General features: G+C 55.4%; 4 protein-coding genes across 4 annotated transcripts; all 4 read right to left on the reverse strand.

The window, feature by feature from the left end:
* Nucleotides 1-9: 9 nt before the first annotated feature.
* Nucleotides 10-2,271, reverse strand: VTN31DRAFT_1682 (uncharacterized protein; the record flags this gene model as incomplete). The annotated part of the gene is made up of 1 exon (XM_069401766.1): nucleotides 10-2,271. The coding sequence occupies one exon, from the start codon at nucleotides 2,269-2,271 to the stop codon at nucleotides 10-12; it is 2,262 nt and encodes a 753-aa protein (XP_069264538.1).
* Nucleotides 2,272-3,175: 904 nt separating this feature from the next.
* Nucleotides 3,176-4,929, reverse strand: VTN31DRAFT_1683 (uncharacterized protein; the record flags this gene model as incomplete). Its single annotated transcript, XM_069401767.1, has 2 exons — nucleotides 3,176-4,450; nucleotides 4,507-4,929. 2 exons carry the CDS (start codon nucleotides 4,927-4,929, stop codon nucleotides 3,176-3,178), a joined length of 1,698 nt encoding a protein of 565 aa, XP_069264539.1.
* An 866-nt stretch (nucleotides 4,930-5,795) lies between these two features.
* Nucleotides 5,796-7,321, reverse strand: VTN31DRAFT_1684 (uncharacterized protein; the record flags this gene model as incomplete). Its single annotated transcript, XM_069401768.1, has 3 exons — nucleotides 5,796-6,398; nucleotides 6,454-6,909; nucleotides 6,986-7,321. The coding sequence occupies 3 exons, from the start codon at nucleotides 7,319-7,321 to the stop codon at nucleotides 5,796-5,798; spliced, it is 1,395 nt and encodes a 464-aa protein (XP_069264540.1).
* Nucleotides 7,322-11,725: 4,404 nt separating this feature from the next.
* On the reverse strand, nucleotides 11,726-15,622 carry VTN31DRAFT_1685 (uncharacterized protein; the record flags this gene model as incomplete). The annotated part of the gene is made up of 6 exons (XM_069401769.1): nucleotides 11,726-11,755; nucleotides 11,816-14,817; nucleotides 14,885-15,064; nucleotides 15,119-15,242; nucleotides 15,303-15,454; nucleotides 15,610-15,622. The coding sequence occupies 6 exons, from the start codon at nucleotides 15,620-15,622 to the stop codon at nucleotides 11,726-11,728; spliced, it is 3,501 nt and encodes a 1,166-aa protein (XP_069264541.1).
* Between the last annotated feature and the right edge of the window lie 913 nt (nucleotides 15,623-16,535).

Consider the following 16,535-nt stretch of genomic DNA (forward strand, 5'->3'; position numbering starts at 1 on the left):
AGAAAAAGATTACAACTTCAACCTTGGCTCAAACCCATCCAACCCCTCTCTCACACACCACTCCGCCAACAGACTCACCCCAAACCGCACCACTTCCACGGGGGCCGTCGCGCGGGAGAACGGCAGCGCGAACGAACCCGCGTATTGGCCCGGCTTCAGAAGTCCACGGTCATCGGATGATTCCAGGGTGGTGGTGGTGGTTGTTCTCCGGCGCCATGTTTCCGGGAATTCGGTGGTGAGGACCTCCTCGGAGAGCTCGCGCAGGCCGTGCTGCCAGAGGCGTTGTGCTTCGCGGTGGGATTCCGGAAGACGGGTTTTGAGATCGAGTAGGTCACGGCGGCGGAGTTGTTGTTGTTGCTGCTGTTGTTTCTTGGATTCGTCGGTGCTGCCGGGGGTTGCGGCCGGGGTTGGGGTTCGGTTGCTGTTGCTGTTGTTGTTGTTGGAGTCATCGTCCGGTAGGCTCATGACCGCTAGTCGGTCCAGGTCCAGCGCGTGGATGGCATCGTGTGATACAGCGCCTAGCAGTGAGCAGAGCCCGTGTAAGCCCCGGTACCCAGCCGTCCGTAGGCGGACCACCCGCCAGTAAGCCAGGATCGACCGCCAGTTGCCCGAGTCGCCGACCTGTCGCGCCAGCGCCTTGGCCCGGTCGTCCGCGATGAACGCCAGCATGAAGCACAGGATCGCCTCCACGGCCGTTGCGGCGGCAAGCTTCTCGTCGGCAGTGGGTGGGGAGTTCTTTTCGGACTTTGTCGCTGTTCGTGTGTAGCGGTCTGAGGCGTGCTTGAGCTCTCGCCCCAAAGCGGCGAATTTCTGGAACTCGCTGCGCCAGGACTGTCGTTCGGACTCCCGCGGTGGTCGCTCCGATGTGGCCGGTGTTGGGGATGCCTTGGCGGTGCCGTTTGGCTTGGACGATGTGCTCAGTGGTGTTCGGGCTTCGCTGACGGATGTCGCTTCCCTTTTCTTCTGCTCGGACGTAGACGGCGTCGCTTTTGCGGTCGGCGTTGTAACAGTAGGAGTCTTGGTCACCGCCAACTTGGTCACCTTCTTCGGTGCCTCCGATGTGCTGGCCTTGTCCTCCTTGTCCTCCTGTTCCAGCCGCTGCCGCTTCTCCCGTGGTGGTCCACCAAAAACCACTCCCGTAGCCTTTCGTTTGCTCGGCAGCTTTAGGATCCCCTCGACAAGTCGACGATTCCCCCGACCATACCGCAGTTTGACCACAAGGCTCGGACTCGAGTCGGCCTTGTTGCGTCCATTGGCGGCGGACGGCTGCGGTTTCGGATTCGCATCACTTCTTCCTTCGTCAACTCGCGTAGGTTTACGGTCTGCATTCTTCGTCGCCGTCTGCGTGCCTGCACTGGAAACCGACTCTGAATGCGGCCCTTTTGCACTTTCCGTCGTTCCGTTCTGCAGTTGCGAGTTCTGCAGCCGATTCAGCTCCTCCTCCAGCTCTGGAGGCAGTGTCGGCGAGAGAAGCCGCGGGAGTTTGGGCGACGGAGAGGCGCTCGGCGGCAGGGTCGGCGATAGAAGTGCGGGAAGAACAGGGTTTCGCGGTTTGGAGGATGATGGTGGAGTTGCCGGTTGCTTCTCTGGTTCCGGCTCCGGCTCCGGTGGAGTGAGTTTGCGTCGCTTGGGCGAAGGAGGCTGGGGATCTGGCTGCTCCGGCTCCTTTGGCTTGCTCGGTCCTTCCACAGTTTGTTCCGTTAGGGACGAAGGTGGCCCCGCTGCCGCCGGCTTCGACTCGGCCGCCTTTTCGCTCGTCTCAGCAGCTGCGCTGATCCCGCTCGGAGTAACCGCCGCTGCACTTCCAGGCTGGCTCTGACTCTGACCCTGACCCTGTGATCTGGACTTTTTGTAATCGCTCAAACTGATCTTCTTCTTCACCGTCCCGTTCGTCGTCGTCGTCGCTGTCGTTGTCGTGGTGGGGGTGCTCGTTTTCGTCGCCGCATCCTCCGTCATAATGTTCCCATTCGCATCCGCCCAATCACCCGTTGCGACCAGTAACGAATCCGAGTCGTGGTGCATCAAAAAAGACATGTACTGTAGCTGCTGCTCCTCGGGCACAAAGAGCGAATCCTTGCCCACGGCCCAGTTGTTGACGCAGCGGCCGCCCAGCGAGAACGGGACGTTTGTCGGAACGGTCAGCAGGTACGGCGATGCGGGGAGGACATCCGCCTTGAGACGAGCGAGGCGGTCGTTGAGCGATCCGAGATCGGCCTTGGAAGCTGCACGATGCCGGATCTGATCGGGGGAGAGGGACGCGGAGGAGGTCATTGCAGGGGATCAAGGCCGACGGTGACGTTCAGATCAACAACGAAGAAGATCATAAAAAAAAAAAGAGGTCAATGGAGATAATGCGAGATCTAAGACCAGATCATGGCAGGATATATATGTTGGTGATGGCAGCGGAGTCGTCAGGGCACGGGGGACATGATCTCCGGACCTGATGAACTGTGAATTGGGATTCTTCAAGTGCATGCAACGATTGACCGTACCAGATCAATTCATTGATCAGGACCCTCTTTGTCTCCCAAAACATGAATCACCCCGTTGAGGGAACAATAGTATCAATGGAATTTGTCAGAGGCCCGACGCAGCCACTCATCGCACACAGCAACCAAGGCCATGGAGCGAAAACAGGCCCCGAGATCACAGCTGTGAATCAAGTTGGATAACAATAGATGCTTCCGTTGTGATAATTTCCGCGAATCGATAAGCAGGCGATGATGTACCTAGGGTGTGGATGCGATGGGCGGCAGACGGGTTCAACCGAACGTAGAACCAAACGAATGAAGAAACAGCGGACAGGCCGATCGAGGCACCGTGCGGAGACAGGGAGAGAGAGAGAGATCCCGGAATCAATCAGACGTCGATCTCGGATTTGATATGACAGTCCGGAGTGGCCGGGCAGATGGTTCATCGACCATGCATGGCCCTAGTCGCTTGGCAACTCGCTAAGCCAGTTGTCGCAAGATGTCCCCAACTTCTAACATCATGATTCCCATACCCTCATTCTCTATCACTAGAATGATACGTATACATAATACAAAATGCAATGATCCCGTCATGAACACCAAGACAAGTACAGAGCCACTATAACCAGGGAAATAGAAGAAGAGAAACTATGGAACACACACACACACACACACACACACACACACACACTTCCTTGTCTAACTCACCCTTCCGCTGTCGGACTCGCGGCATCGCCAGGTTGCCAGGTCGTCTCCTGTTTCGTGCCCGGCGGCAGCCAGCCGTGTGAAGGGCTGACGCCGCGAGTCCGCGAAGAACGACCCAAGTGGTCATCATCCTTTTTGGCTTCCGCGGACACCTCTGGAATCACGTCCTCATTGATTTTCCTGCCCGGGAAGTGGAAGCGGTTCGAGTCCCGCCGCCGCGACGACGGGTTGCTGTTCAGCGGGAGCACTGTCTCGCGTCTGCGGAAGTAGTCGGCATTGGCCCGCTTGTCGGCGAGGTCATCGTGACTGTTGCGGTCGTAGAGATACAGCCCTAGGAACGTGAGGGCAATTCCGAACGCCTGGACTGGGGTGGTCGGACTGCCAAACCACACAATGGCCACCACGATGACAAACACGCGCTTGATGAGCGAGGCCACCGAGTACGAGACGGGAGAGATCATGGACAACAGCACAAAGGCGAGGATGTTCTGCGCAAAGTGCGACAGGCCGTTGAAGACAAACTCAAGGAAGAGCGCGCCGTGGTCGAGTGAGCCTTTTTTCCCCGTGAGCTCGATGGCCCCCTGGGTCAGTAGCTCGCGCATCAGATCGTAACCCTCACTCATGAACCAGATGGGCATGGTCAAAAGGAATGCTAGGCCCGAGCAGTAATACATCAGGTTCAGTTTGTCCAGCTTACGGCGGCCGCCTGTTTGTGGCTCACTCTCCGCTCGTGCCGCCTCGTTGAACAGCTTTTTGGAGAAGATATTTTGCGATACAAACACCACGGCGGCCAGCAGTGCGCAAAAGATGCCAAAAAAGTTGGTCGAGAACCCGGCCGAACATGCCAGCATCACCCCAATGGTCAATGGCACCAGCGACAGGTACGTTGCCCGCGCATACTTGATGCCGAACAGGACACGATAGGCCAAGACGGTGAACAGCGGCGACAAGCCCTTGATGGTATGAACCATAGACACGGGGATCTGCGAGGTCGCCATCGAGCTCAGGATGTGGCCGGCCAGCTGGAAGCCTGCTAAGGGTAGGGCGGTGGTCACGGCCTCGCGCGATACCGGGGCGATACCGTTCTTCAGCGCCGGCACCGCCCGCTTTAGGGCGGGAAACATGTCGGACACGGAGGTGAGGACCAGGCACCAGATTGGCACCGAAGCGAATTGGAGGATCGTGAGCGTGACGGGTTTGGGCAGGGCGTTAAGTATGGATTTGGAGGAGGTGTTGGTGAGGGCGGAGGTCATGTACCAGATGAGACAGAGGGACTAGACGATCGATCAACATCGGACTCTCTCCGCGATCAAAGACCAAGGACACTTACAATCAGCTTGTATGATATTGGCGCCCGTAGCGCCTCGGCGATCTCCTGGGCATTTGCCGTCATACTGGCATTGCGGGAGCGGATCGTGCTAATGGCCTCGCTGATACTCTTGCGCGGCCGGTGTTTGGGCAAGCGACCCGACTGTTCCCAGAGGACATGGCCACCGGGCTTCCGTGGTTGCCAGAAGTCGAAGTTATTGTTGGGGTGCGTCGTTGCCAGCGTTGCTCGGGCGTCGCTCGGCTGGTGCGGCGGCGGGTCGTGGGGGCTCGAACTCAGATGATCAACGAAAGGTGGAAACTTGTCCAGCGGACTGCTGCCGTTGGTGCTGGACGACTGCAAATCTGTCGACATTTTGATCGACGGCCGATTAGATTGCCGTAATGAAGCGCGCCGTCCCGTGCCTGTCACCGTTGTCGTGCTCATGAGTCGTTGGGGGGGGGGGGGCGCGAGCGGGTTGACGAGCGTTTTCTCCGTCTCTGAACGCGCGTCTGGCTTCTCCTTCTACCTCCGCGCGGCCAATCTGTGTCGATGAAGCGGTCGCAAAGAGCACGGGGGCATGTGGCCGGGACGAGAGACAGGGATTGATTCGGAATTGCGCCGCGAAATGGCGTCTTATCTGGTCTGATCAACGAGATCTACGCCGATCCAAAAGTGACGGAGCGGGCAGATTATGGCTGGAGCATCGGCGGAGAGGCGATGGGCGCAGGAGCAGCGCCTGGAAAAGCATTGAACGGGTTGCCGTGAGACTGGAGCGACCAAGCAAGGGCACAGCGAAGAATGATCGTCTCTTGTCAGTCCTCGTGGCTCCAATGCGAATCATCACTGGATTTGGAACATGGCGCCAGGCTCCCCAGGCCAAGCCTCAACCATGCTTGGCTGACATAATGCGTGCTGACTCAGCATTCTGGCCCCGTCAGAATGCAGGAACAAAACTACGAAACTACTCGGATTCTCGGAATGCACGAGGAAAAAAATCAATTAAGTTCTGAATGAGCCATGACCATAGTGTCCAATTTTCTACCCAGCTCACAGAGCAATACGGAGTAAACCACAGCAAAGACCACAGCCAGGACCGCAATGCGCATCCTCGTACAGAGCAGACAGATAAGAAAAAAACGCACAACTCCAACAATCCAGTCCAGAAACACACGGCCGGAGAATGGCGGCAAAAACAAGAATCCTATATCGCACAGATGATGAACGCGCCTCGGCCGCTAAGGGCAGACAAATCAAAAGGAGAAGAAAGAAAAATAGGAAGAAAATGAAGGAAAGACGGTATGTACATTGGCTCATGACCGCTCAACGATCATCCAGGCGACCATGCCGATCCACCCGCAAAGGAACACGGCCGTCACAATGCCGGCGCCGGCGCGATCCGCGGTAGTGATTTCCCGTCTCAGCCCAGGATTGATATTATGATTGTCATCCGTGCCGGCGTTGGGGTCGCTCTTGCTGGTGCCACCCGTCTCAAGGGTCAGCGGTTCTTTCTTGCGGCCCCCTTCCATCGGGAACTGAACCAAGGACGACGAGATCACGCTCAACACCGACATCTGGTTCTCGAGACTTTCCGTTCCGTCCCATTTGTGCGTGCCCCAGACGATACCGCAGTGTTCACCGTCGTCGCCGCCCGTGCAGGTATCTGCAGCTGCCTCGGCGGACGCCTGGATTCTGGGGAGGACGTCGTCGTACATGTGCGGCGCCACCAGACTCCCAAAGGTCAACCAGGATGACAAGAATCCCTTGAAGAGCTTCGAGTTGCCGTCGCAAGTCTTGGGTTTCTCGCAGGCCACTTCGGACATGGTCATGCCGCCGTACTCTTTGGGGAAGAAGATCTGGTAGGTCGGCTCCAGGAGCTTGTCCAAGCGCTGTTTCCATTTATCGCTTCCATTTGTCTGCAGACGTTATTAGGCCATAAAGAACGGTCCCAGCGGACAGGAATCCACGTACATAGTTGTAGAGATATGCGGCGCCGCTGAGATAGGTCCCATAATTATAAGACCAGTTGATCTGACTTGTCTCCTTGCAAGCACTCTTCACGGTGACCAAGTCGTTGACTTTCCAGGGCTTTTTGTTGACCTCGATCAACGGATATTCGGTGCTCCAATCCCAGATTTTCTCCGCCCACTTCGCGTAGGTGTCATTCTTTGTATAGTACGCGAGTCGAGCCGCGAGCTGGAAGAGACCGCCGTTCGAGATTGCGTTCTTGATATCCCATCCGGCCTGGTAGACGTGCAGCTGCCATCGGAGACCGCCCTCGCAGATGGTCATATCCCACCGGGTGATCTGGTTGTTGAACACGCCCTGCGCAAGGGTCAACCAGGACGGACCCTCGGGGTCCTCGGGGAAGTTCAACTCGGCCGCCGTCATGGCCGCTAACCCCCAGAACACTTGATCGTCGTTACCCTATACAAAACAGGCACCGGCTTGGTTAGCCCCCGGCGGCGGAATCGGGGAACGGTGTGGGAATGCCACGGCTCACCAGGTAGTTACTCCAGTTAGACGGCATATAGTCATTATATTCACCCTTTTGCCAAATCATGCCCTGAATCGTCACGTTGTTGTACGACTCGTCGCCCGTCCAGTGCCAGTACTGGATCAACGTCATGAACATGGCGCCGCCGGTCCACCATGTATTGGGCAACTTTCCCGGAATCTGACCGGATTCATTGGCATGGTAGTAGCTCATCATGTCGAAGGCGACCGTAGAGGCCGCCTGCTTGAGCGACTCTCTGCTGTTGACATCGATCTTGATCGCCTGGACAGCGGCATGGCCAGCGAGTGCCAGCGCGGCCAAGCCGGCGCGGAGGAAACGCATCGTTCAGGGAGGAGGATGAGTATGATGAAGAACGAGCGACAAACGGTGAGAGGGAGGGAAAGTGACAAACAAAAAAAAAAAAAACAAGACTTGGATAACTAACTGCCTATCGAGGGAGAGCAGGCGGGCAGGTCATGGCGGTAGATGACCGTCGTTTGCATCCAAGACACCCGGGGGGCCCTTCAGGGAGTACCAAAAGCGGCAGCGCCTACGTCTAAGCCCCTGCAGGTTTCTGGTCGATTACTTAATCGGACTTGAGACCCGCCCAGAAATTCAGATTCAGAATCCACAATTCCCCAGCCGAAACGGGACTAGCGCCACCAGAAAGATCTGCTTTACGTAATCATCTTGCCAAGAGCCCAAGACTGGGGGCCTTTTTTCAAGGTCCAGGCCGTTGTTGAACCCTGAACCGTTCCTGTAGAGTGAGAGCCCAAAACCAATAATTGGACGGCCAACGCCAGATGTCGAGAATCTCAAAACCAGCTACAGGGCATCATAGGCCTTTCTCCATCGCTACTCGATGAGATTCAAGACCAGACAAGACAAAAGGCCAAGGGATGAAACGCACAAGGTGAGAAAATATATGCCGCTGATCAGCTCGACAAGGGACAAGCCTTGATTGCGTGGCCTTGCTGAGTCAGACTTTGACTCACGTGACTCGATAGCCGGATTCATAGGCGTGTAATCGTCGGAACTTCAAGGCATACCACGAACGCTTCCAGCACAGAGACGCCCGGCTGACATGCTCTTGCGGCAACAGCAAAAGTCCGGAACATCTAGTACTGTGTCGACGCGCGAGACGCACCTTCAGACAATGGCCTAAAAGACCACCCCACCCGCCTGCCAACAAGGCGGAAGCCGTGGCCTACCTGAAAAGTCTACAGCCGAGGGACTTTTCGACGCTGCTGGAGGTCACGAAGTTCTACAAGACAATATGCCCCAGGTGAACCCTACGGGAGCACCCGGCCAGCCGAAACCAGCACTTCGGCGAACCACCAGAGACAGACGGCGCACCGCATAAGCTCAAGGCTTGCGAGACAGGCATCTACACTACCTCCCAAGTAGTACCCACACCCACACCCTCACCGCAAACGGCCATACGTAGGGACGATTGCGATCGAAAGGGCCCATCGTGGCCTGCATTCTGTTAGAGGTGCCTTCTGGGATGGAGGTGATGGTCACATTGTATAAAACAAACATGTGTACATAAACCCTTCTACTAGCTTGGCACGCCGCCCATACCCCTCGGGAGGTTCCGGGCCAGCCCTCGGAGGAATCCGGGGCAACCCGACGCGGCGTTAATTAGTAATAATAATAATAATAATAATAATCGCGGAACTAAATTTATGAATCACGTGACATATCACATGATCTTTTAATTTCATTCACCGGATAGGGACTAGCGTCAGTACAGAAAAAAGAACGACTGTCAGACACAATTGGTGTGAATGTGAATACATGGGAACTGCATTATGATCAGGCTGTCAATCAAAACGATGATGCCTATCCGTGAACAACAAAAAACAACACGATCCTATCACGCCAAGCTTCGCGTCTTGCCAGATTACCTCAGGTACCTAGTGAGTCGATGCCTATATTCCGAATTCCGTGGCATGGTTCGTTTGCGACGAAGGGAATTGGCTTCCTCCACCAGAAGACGATCCTGCTGATGGGCTGCGAGGAACAGGTCCACCCATTTCACATTTCTTTTCGCGACTTGGTCCTCGTAGAGCTCTAGCATGTCAGCTAACATTTTCCTGCCTTCCTCCACGCGGGTCTCCCACAACCCCTCGTCGTCTTGATCGTCATTATGAAGGTACAACTCGCTTTCTGCCTCATTCCCCGAGTCCAGCTCGCTTCCAGACTCGAGGTCCGACTCTTGAAGTTGGTCTTCTTGTGGTTCCTGGCCTTGAATTGCCGCAGCCGGCGCATATTCCGGTCGTAGAAGGAGCCCCTCGCCTTTCCAAAACGGACGTGTTGTTCTGCGCTTCACAGTCTGGAAGAACTGCGGGTCAGGGAACTCGTAACAGTGGACAATATCTTACAAGTCAAAAAGCGATTCTGAAGAAATGCTCGGCACCCGCAAACCCAATTAACGGGGTTCGTATGATAGATTATCATTTTTTGTGGGTCAACTGACTTTGCCGCATCTCTCTTCCATTGCCTTTTAAACGCTTCCCTCCATCGAGCCTTATGGACTCGGGTCTGCCCACTCAGGATTGCCGATAAACGGTGCTCCGCATCGGGCAGAACACGCGTTATGAGGATGAACACGATCAAATCGACGCGAGGTCGATTGAAGCGGTGGAGATAATCATATTTTAACCTCCGCCAGAGGGACTCCGAAATCATTATCCTTTGTCCTTGGTTCCAGCCGCCCTTCGTCTTAATTTCTCTGTCCTTGATGGACACTCACATTCAGCAGGATAAAGATGGCTCGACGGACGGCCGGCGTTGTATCTTAGAGCCCCAGCAGATCTCCAGCTCAGGAATGACTTTTTGCGCTTCTGCGGGCCAGTAATTGTCTTGGCTATCTGTTTCTTTTGAGTTTAACTTCAAACTGACCGCGCGCTTGATATGCCAATAACACAGCTGAATTTTGGCATTTTTCCAAACAGAGGTCACAGCCGCAATCTCTGCGGTGTCCTTGTCAATGGCGAAACAAGCTGAATTGAATCCAAAACCATCTTTGAGCCGCTTTAAGAACCGATAGAGCACGACTGAAGTTGCGCCAGGATCTGCACGAGCCTTTTTCTTTTTACCTCGCGCATTGGCCCCTCTAGGACTCACAACCTCCGTTAGGCAATATGCTAAAGGAACTCCGGTGCCGTCAATCTCGGCAAGCAGCAAAAAGGTCTATGCCGGTGTTATTCGTCCCATAGGTTGAGTCCATCACAAGCTGCGTGGTCGACCTGGAAAGCTGCATAATGTTCTCCGGAGCATAGAGACACAATGCCCTAACGTTGCCCTCCTGGATGATACCATATCGACCTTGATATTGGCCGTATTCAGATAGGAGCTTCTCTGCCGAGGCCACAGGGTCTGCATCTCGCTGCCATATTTCAGCATTTGCTCTTTGCCAGAGAACTTGGTACCGAGTGACGGTTTCCGCCTCGCGCATCCCCCGAATTTCACGATAAATTTCCGAAGGCGTTTTAGTCGCGACAAGCTCGTTGATCGATTCCCGAACCATCGGTGGCACTTGCACATCTTCATAAGGAGGATGCCACTCGTGATGGATAATAATTGACAGTGTCCGGCTCTGAAAGCATGCGCGCATAACGAGTTTACTCTTGCAATCAAACCGCATCATGCGTCTGCCATCACGTCGCCTTTCGAGGTCAACGTTTGAATGATAACCTTGAACATGGCGAGATCTTGAGAGCAACGGTATGTATATGTGAGGCTCTGTAAGTTTGATCCTTTGTGCTTGAAGCGGAAGCCTCCTTCTTTCCAAATTATCTCTGTGAGATCACGCAATGCCGCGCTCAATGCCGCCAATGGAGATGTTTCCGAGTCGGGATTGCCAGCGGAACCGGGTTCATTCGATTGCACTAGATCGCCGAACATAACAGGAAGAGCATCCATATTGAACGTGTAAGAAGCATTCAGAACTTCGCTCTGGCCCTGTTAGAGAAATAGAGCGAGAATGAGATGCTGCCCGCTGAAAATATTGAATTTCACAGGCAACTCACAGCCTTTTTCCAACGGCGAAGACGCTGAATGAAATCTCTCCATTCATTGATATGCAGCTGTCGTTTTCGACTATGGCGCTGGCAAGTTTTTTTCCTTTTGCCGTGTTTGTTGATTTCGAAGTCTTCGGCAGGCCGACTTCTTTTGCAGATGGAGCAAGGAAATTCAATCTTCCCTTCAGAAGCCATCGTCAATCGCTGTTACGATTAATGCCACAACTGAATGAAAGTAGTCTTGCTGATGAGCGTGGTGTGGTGAAGCAAAAGTACCGCGGGAAAAGCGGACGCGATATGTGGATGCCCTCCTGCAGGGGGAGGAAACAAACAATAGTTATTATGTAATCATGTAGATGACTAATAAACTTGTCACGTGACTTTCATAAAATTAGTTCCGACGATTACACCCGCAGGCCGGAATGGCATAAACGAATGGCTGATGCTTTGTCAGGCCAAGAATTACTCGTAGTTAGGAGTGAACTACAGAGTATAAGACCATGGAGAAAAATCGTCAAATGATTGTATAATTATTATAAAGACATTGACATGATGGCTTCCAACACGCATCCACTGCTGTTGGGAACACAACTCAGCAACGGCGGCGTGGAAGTCATGTCAAAAAAGGAGCAGATGTACAGATTCCGCAGAGCGGCAGCGATTATTCACACACACTATGTACAACAAAGAAATCAAACCAGGCAGAACAGGCGGCAGCTCATGATCGAGAGGTCAGATAGTCGGCAGCCTGCACAGAGTCAGCATGGCCATCCTTGCCTAGTTAGTTAATAACAACGAAATGACCAACCTTGTCAATGTTGTAGTCAAACTTCTCCAGCGCCGCGAGTGCCTCATCCCGCGGGTATCCCATGCTCATCAGCCGCTGCAGGGTTTGATCGTCCTCCCCGGTGTCCGCCGCGAGCGCCCAGCCCGGAGGCCGTGCGTCTGCTGGAGGCTGGGCCGTCGGTTCGGCCGGTTTGTCGCCGTTCTCCGGACCTTGCTTGTTCAAAGGCGCGAAAATCGCGTCCCAGTCATGCTGCTGGGTCGTCGGAGCGGAATTGCCCGGGCCGGGAGCGGAGGCTGCATTCGCCCCGGATTCCTGCACCTGACTGTCAAAGTTGAAAAAATCGGCCGACGCGGTCTGCGCGGGTTTTGCCGGCTCTGGCGACGAGGCGGTCGGCTTCGGCGTATCAAACGAGAAGTAGTCCGCCGACGCGGTAGACGGCCGCTCTGGCTCTTCGTCCGAGGAGTCATCTTCCTCCTTGGCCGGAGCGAGGTTCAACCCCTCAAATTCCTTTTCAAAATCGGGCTCTCCGGCCTTCCGCTGAGGCTCGCCTGCCACCACAGGAGCCCCGGTGCTGGACTCCACGGAATGCGGCGCATCAGGAGCTCGAGTGGGATCATGGCGCTCAGGGAGCAGCCCACCCATAGTCCGGGACGCTTCCGTCGAACCCTTGCCGCCGGTCGATGCATCGTAGCTGGGAGGGGAAGACTCCTGTGTGCTTGCAGGAGGTGGCCCACTCGGAGTACCTGATCCGGGAACAGGGAATGCCTGCAACTGGCTGGCGTCAATCGAGCCGCTCTTGCTATGGTCACCTTTCGATGACGGGGAGCCCGGAGTGAAGTTGTCGTCGAAGCCCATGGGCGCTTCGCTGTCCGAGCTGTCGTCTCCAAGTTCTTGGATCGGTGGGAATTCACTGGAAGCGTCACCGGCCTTGTGTGGATCAGCAGAACGGGCTCTGAAGCCAGCGAATGGGTCATCGGCGCCATTGCCCGTGTCTTTAGCCACGCCCGCAAAGAGTTCATCGAAGCTAGGGTCCTTCGCGGCAGAGGCTTCATCCGCAGGCGAAGTTGCGTTGTCGCGTGCTGACCCGCCGGACCCTGGGCGTTGCTGGGTTTGCCCGTTCTGGGTGGGGCCAGGGGTCGCATCGTGTGAAGCTGGCTGTGCCGGAGGCGGCGGCGACCGGACTTGTGGAGGCGGTGATACGGATGGAGTAGGAGCACCAGATGTGACTGGGCTCTTGCCGAAAGACGTTGGTGGCGGCGGCGTGGATGTAGCCGTACTGGCCATCGGGCCAAAGAGACTGTCGAATGTAGCCTGTGCGTTACCGGTCTGCTGCGGCGACAGAGGCTTGTCAGATGAGTCCGTTGCCGTCCGTCTAAAGAACGGATTGGTCTTCTGGCTGCTCGTCGACTGCGTGGGACTGGCTACATCCGCAGCCGGTGAGCCAGAATCCGCCGAGGCTTGCGTGTCTTTTTCGAGAGAGTCGATCTCACCCTGGATGCGATCCCGTTCAGCCTCCACGGTAGCCAATTGTTTCTTATTGATAGCGACCAAACCCTTTTGATGACGAGCCTGGGATCGTGCTTTCTCCAAGGCCGGTTTGAGCTGATTGATGGCATTGTTCACCTCGGCAATCTTCTCCTTCAGGCGAGCATTCTCGGCCTGGTCCGCTGCTAGAGCGGCAGCCACTTGGTCGTACTGGTTCTGCAGATCCTGGCGGCTGCCCTCCAGCATGGCGTACTCCTGCTGAAGTTTCTTGGTTTCCGCACGCGAGGCATTCAAGCGCTCTTCAAGCGCCTTGAAGTCCTTCACCTCCTTCTCGTACATCGTGCGCGCCTCGGCCAACCGCGCTTCGAAATCGCGTTTCTGTTGAGATGTCTGCGCCATTTCTTGTTCCGCAGACACGCGCTTGCTCTGGACATTCTGCATCTCCTTTGACAGAGTCCCAATCTGATTGGAGAGATTCGCGAGGTCAGCGGTCTCTTGGGTCAATTTCTTGCTCTCCTCGGGATCATTGTCGCCAAGCAAGTCATCAGACGGGGGCGGCGGTGACTTTGTCGTGGAAGGGACACCCGTCAGCTGGGGATTGAGACTCTGCCCAAACTGGGAAGAAGGCGTGAATGGCTTGAAAGTTGTCGACGATCCTTGGTTGGAAGCCCTCGAGGGAGACCCGGGGGATGGGAACGGAGGGTTTGAACTGCCGGTCGACTGAGGCACCTGGGCAGGTGCAGCAGGTGCCTGTGCGCTCGACGAGAACGCGTCGAGGCCGAAAAGATCCTCGGCAGCAGAACGCGGTGCCGGCGCTGGAGCTGGTGACGGCGCGGGAGGAGGGGATGACGGTGTAGCGGGTGGCCGCATTGCCGTCGGTTGCCGCCGGAAACTGGGAGGGACCAAGGCCGGCGGTAGCGCTGTGGGGAGAGGTTCCTTGCGAGCGCGCTGCTGGCGCACGAGGTACATGGCCACTGCAAACTCGTCCCTTGTCAACTGGCCATCTGCATCAATGTCGGCCAGATCCCAAATCTGGGCCAGCACATCATCGGACAATTGCGCATTGCTGAAGAAGGCGACCGCCTGATCACCGGTAATGACGCCAGTCTTTCCGGTATCCACAGTATTGAAGATATTATCGAACTGCGCTTTTTCTTGCGGAGTGATAAGCCAATCGCCTCCCGTGGTCTGCGCAGAAAGCGGAGCCGAGTACGGTTGACGCGCCAGGGGACTCTGGGTTCGATTACTGCCAGTGTACTGCGCCGGGATAGGTGGCACCGGCGGGACATCGCTAGGCCGCGAACCGGTACTGTGCCGAGCAGGGCCGCGGCGAGCAGCTGCTTCGTACAAGCCTGGAGGGAGCGCCTGAGGGATTCCACGCATAGCCCCCGTCTTATATGATGTCAACAGGTGCATGGCGATGATGAACTCGGTCAGGTCGAGCTGGCCACGCTGCTTGGTGTCTGCCAAGTTCCATATACGACCCAGAACCTCATTGGGCAGCCGAGCGCGCTCGAAGATCTGCTTTGCAACCTCGCCTGACGTAACGCGTCAAATTAGTGATGCGTTCTTTGCTCGGCGTGACCAAGGATCTCGCTGACTCACCAGACATCAAGCCATTCTGGGTTTCGGATTTTTCAAAAAGTGAAGTGAATTTATTGACATCATCCGGATTCAAAGCTGGCACCCTAACCGGTCCCCCAGCCGGCGCTGGCGGGGGACTTGCGGTCGCTGGGCGGGGCGGAGGACCGTCCGTGAGGCCTTCAAACCAAGGGAGTGGCCCGGCTGCGATGAGTCAATATTTGCCATCCACGAGCAAGCACACCGCAGAACACGTACGTTGCCGCGCCAACTCCTCCGTAGGCGGCCGGCCTGCCTGAGCATGCCCGATCAATCTCAGCACGACCGAGAACCCGGCGGGCGTCAAGAGCCCTCGGTTTTCTTTATCCGCTATTTGCCATATCTAGCGTTTCCAGAGCTCAGCGATGGTGACCGCAGGAAGAGGGTGCCATGTGTAACATACCAGTCCAAGGGTATCTGGGGGGAGCTTGGTCTTCTCGAAAAAAGGAACGGCGACTTCGCCGGTGATGACACCCAGATTTGTAGTATCGGCTGCTTGGAAGAGTTTATAGTATAACCTCTTCTCTTCCGACGTCAGATGGAGGTTTGGATGCACTAGATGCCACTCCCGCCGCGCGGGGACACTTCGTCAGCCATTGTCTTGGGTTACACGTTTTGAGTTCATGGATGCTGTTTGCATGCGCTTCGGTTGTCTCTCATTTTGCGCTGCCACACGAAATGCGGAGGGAGACGCCACATTGGACACTTACAAGGCTCCGTCATCTTATCTGCCGAATGGCCACCTGGCCGCCCAACGAGGAGGGCTCCTTTCCAAAACTAAGAGTCAAGCTTGACACGACGAATGAGCTAATCCGACAATTGCCAAGGACACAAGAGCAATGATACGTCAACTGCGGCCGCAAAGAGATTCGCGCATGGGGTTCGCGGCGAGCAGTCCGATATAGGATGGAGCGAGGAGTAAGGGAATCGCTACTGATGGGGAGGGGAGGGAGCTCACAGCGGCCGGGGAACGCACGGATGAAGAGGTCGAAGAAAGCCGGTGGTAAGGGTGTGTTTGACAGTCAGAGCGTCAGCAGGACAGTTTCGAGTTGGCTACTGAAGAAGCAATAATGGTTCGAGAACCGGCTTGGGGGGGAGGACAGCACCTGGAGAAGGTGTTCGTCATGAGCGAAGGGGAGTGGTCAATCGACACCCGCGCAGGCTATTACTAGTCCATACGCCGCTCAGCTCCGATTTGTATGTGTGGGTTGTGGTATATTTGTAATTTTCCGTTCGAAACGCAACGGATTATGTCATCACAACAACAACACATGAAGGATACTCGTCCGAATCCAGACCGGGGTTTCCCAGTCCCAATTAAAGAAATATAAGGAGTACAAGGTGGTAATTCAAGAATATAAGTCTGCTAACGTTGCTCATATTACATGGAAGTGTGGACATGACAGAGCATAGTTAGTACTTCTGTGTAATGGGTAGGCCTGCTCAAGCGCCTGGATACTTATCGTTCCACATTCGAATGATTTGCCAAGAATGTCTTTATGCTCTGGTCATTGAGATCTGTCATACTGTACATAGTACACAGGTTAATCGCCTTTCTCAGTGCTTGTAAACGGCCTGCCTGTAAAAGCCCCAACTCTAACCGCCAACTGGCCAAACCAATATCACCAACTGGCAA

This window comes from Thermomyces dupontii (genome assembly GCF_041956625.1).
Source record: "Thermomyces dupontii strain NRRL 2155 unplaced genomic scaffold VTN31scaffold_1, whole genome shotgun sequence".
Taxonomy (NCBI): domain Eukaryota; kingdom Fungi; phylum Ascomycota; class Eurotiomycetes; order Eurotiales; family Trichocomaceae; genus Thermomyces; species Thermomyces dupontii.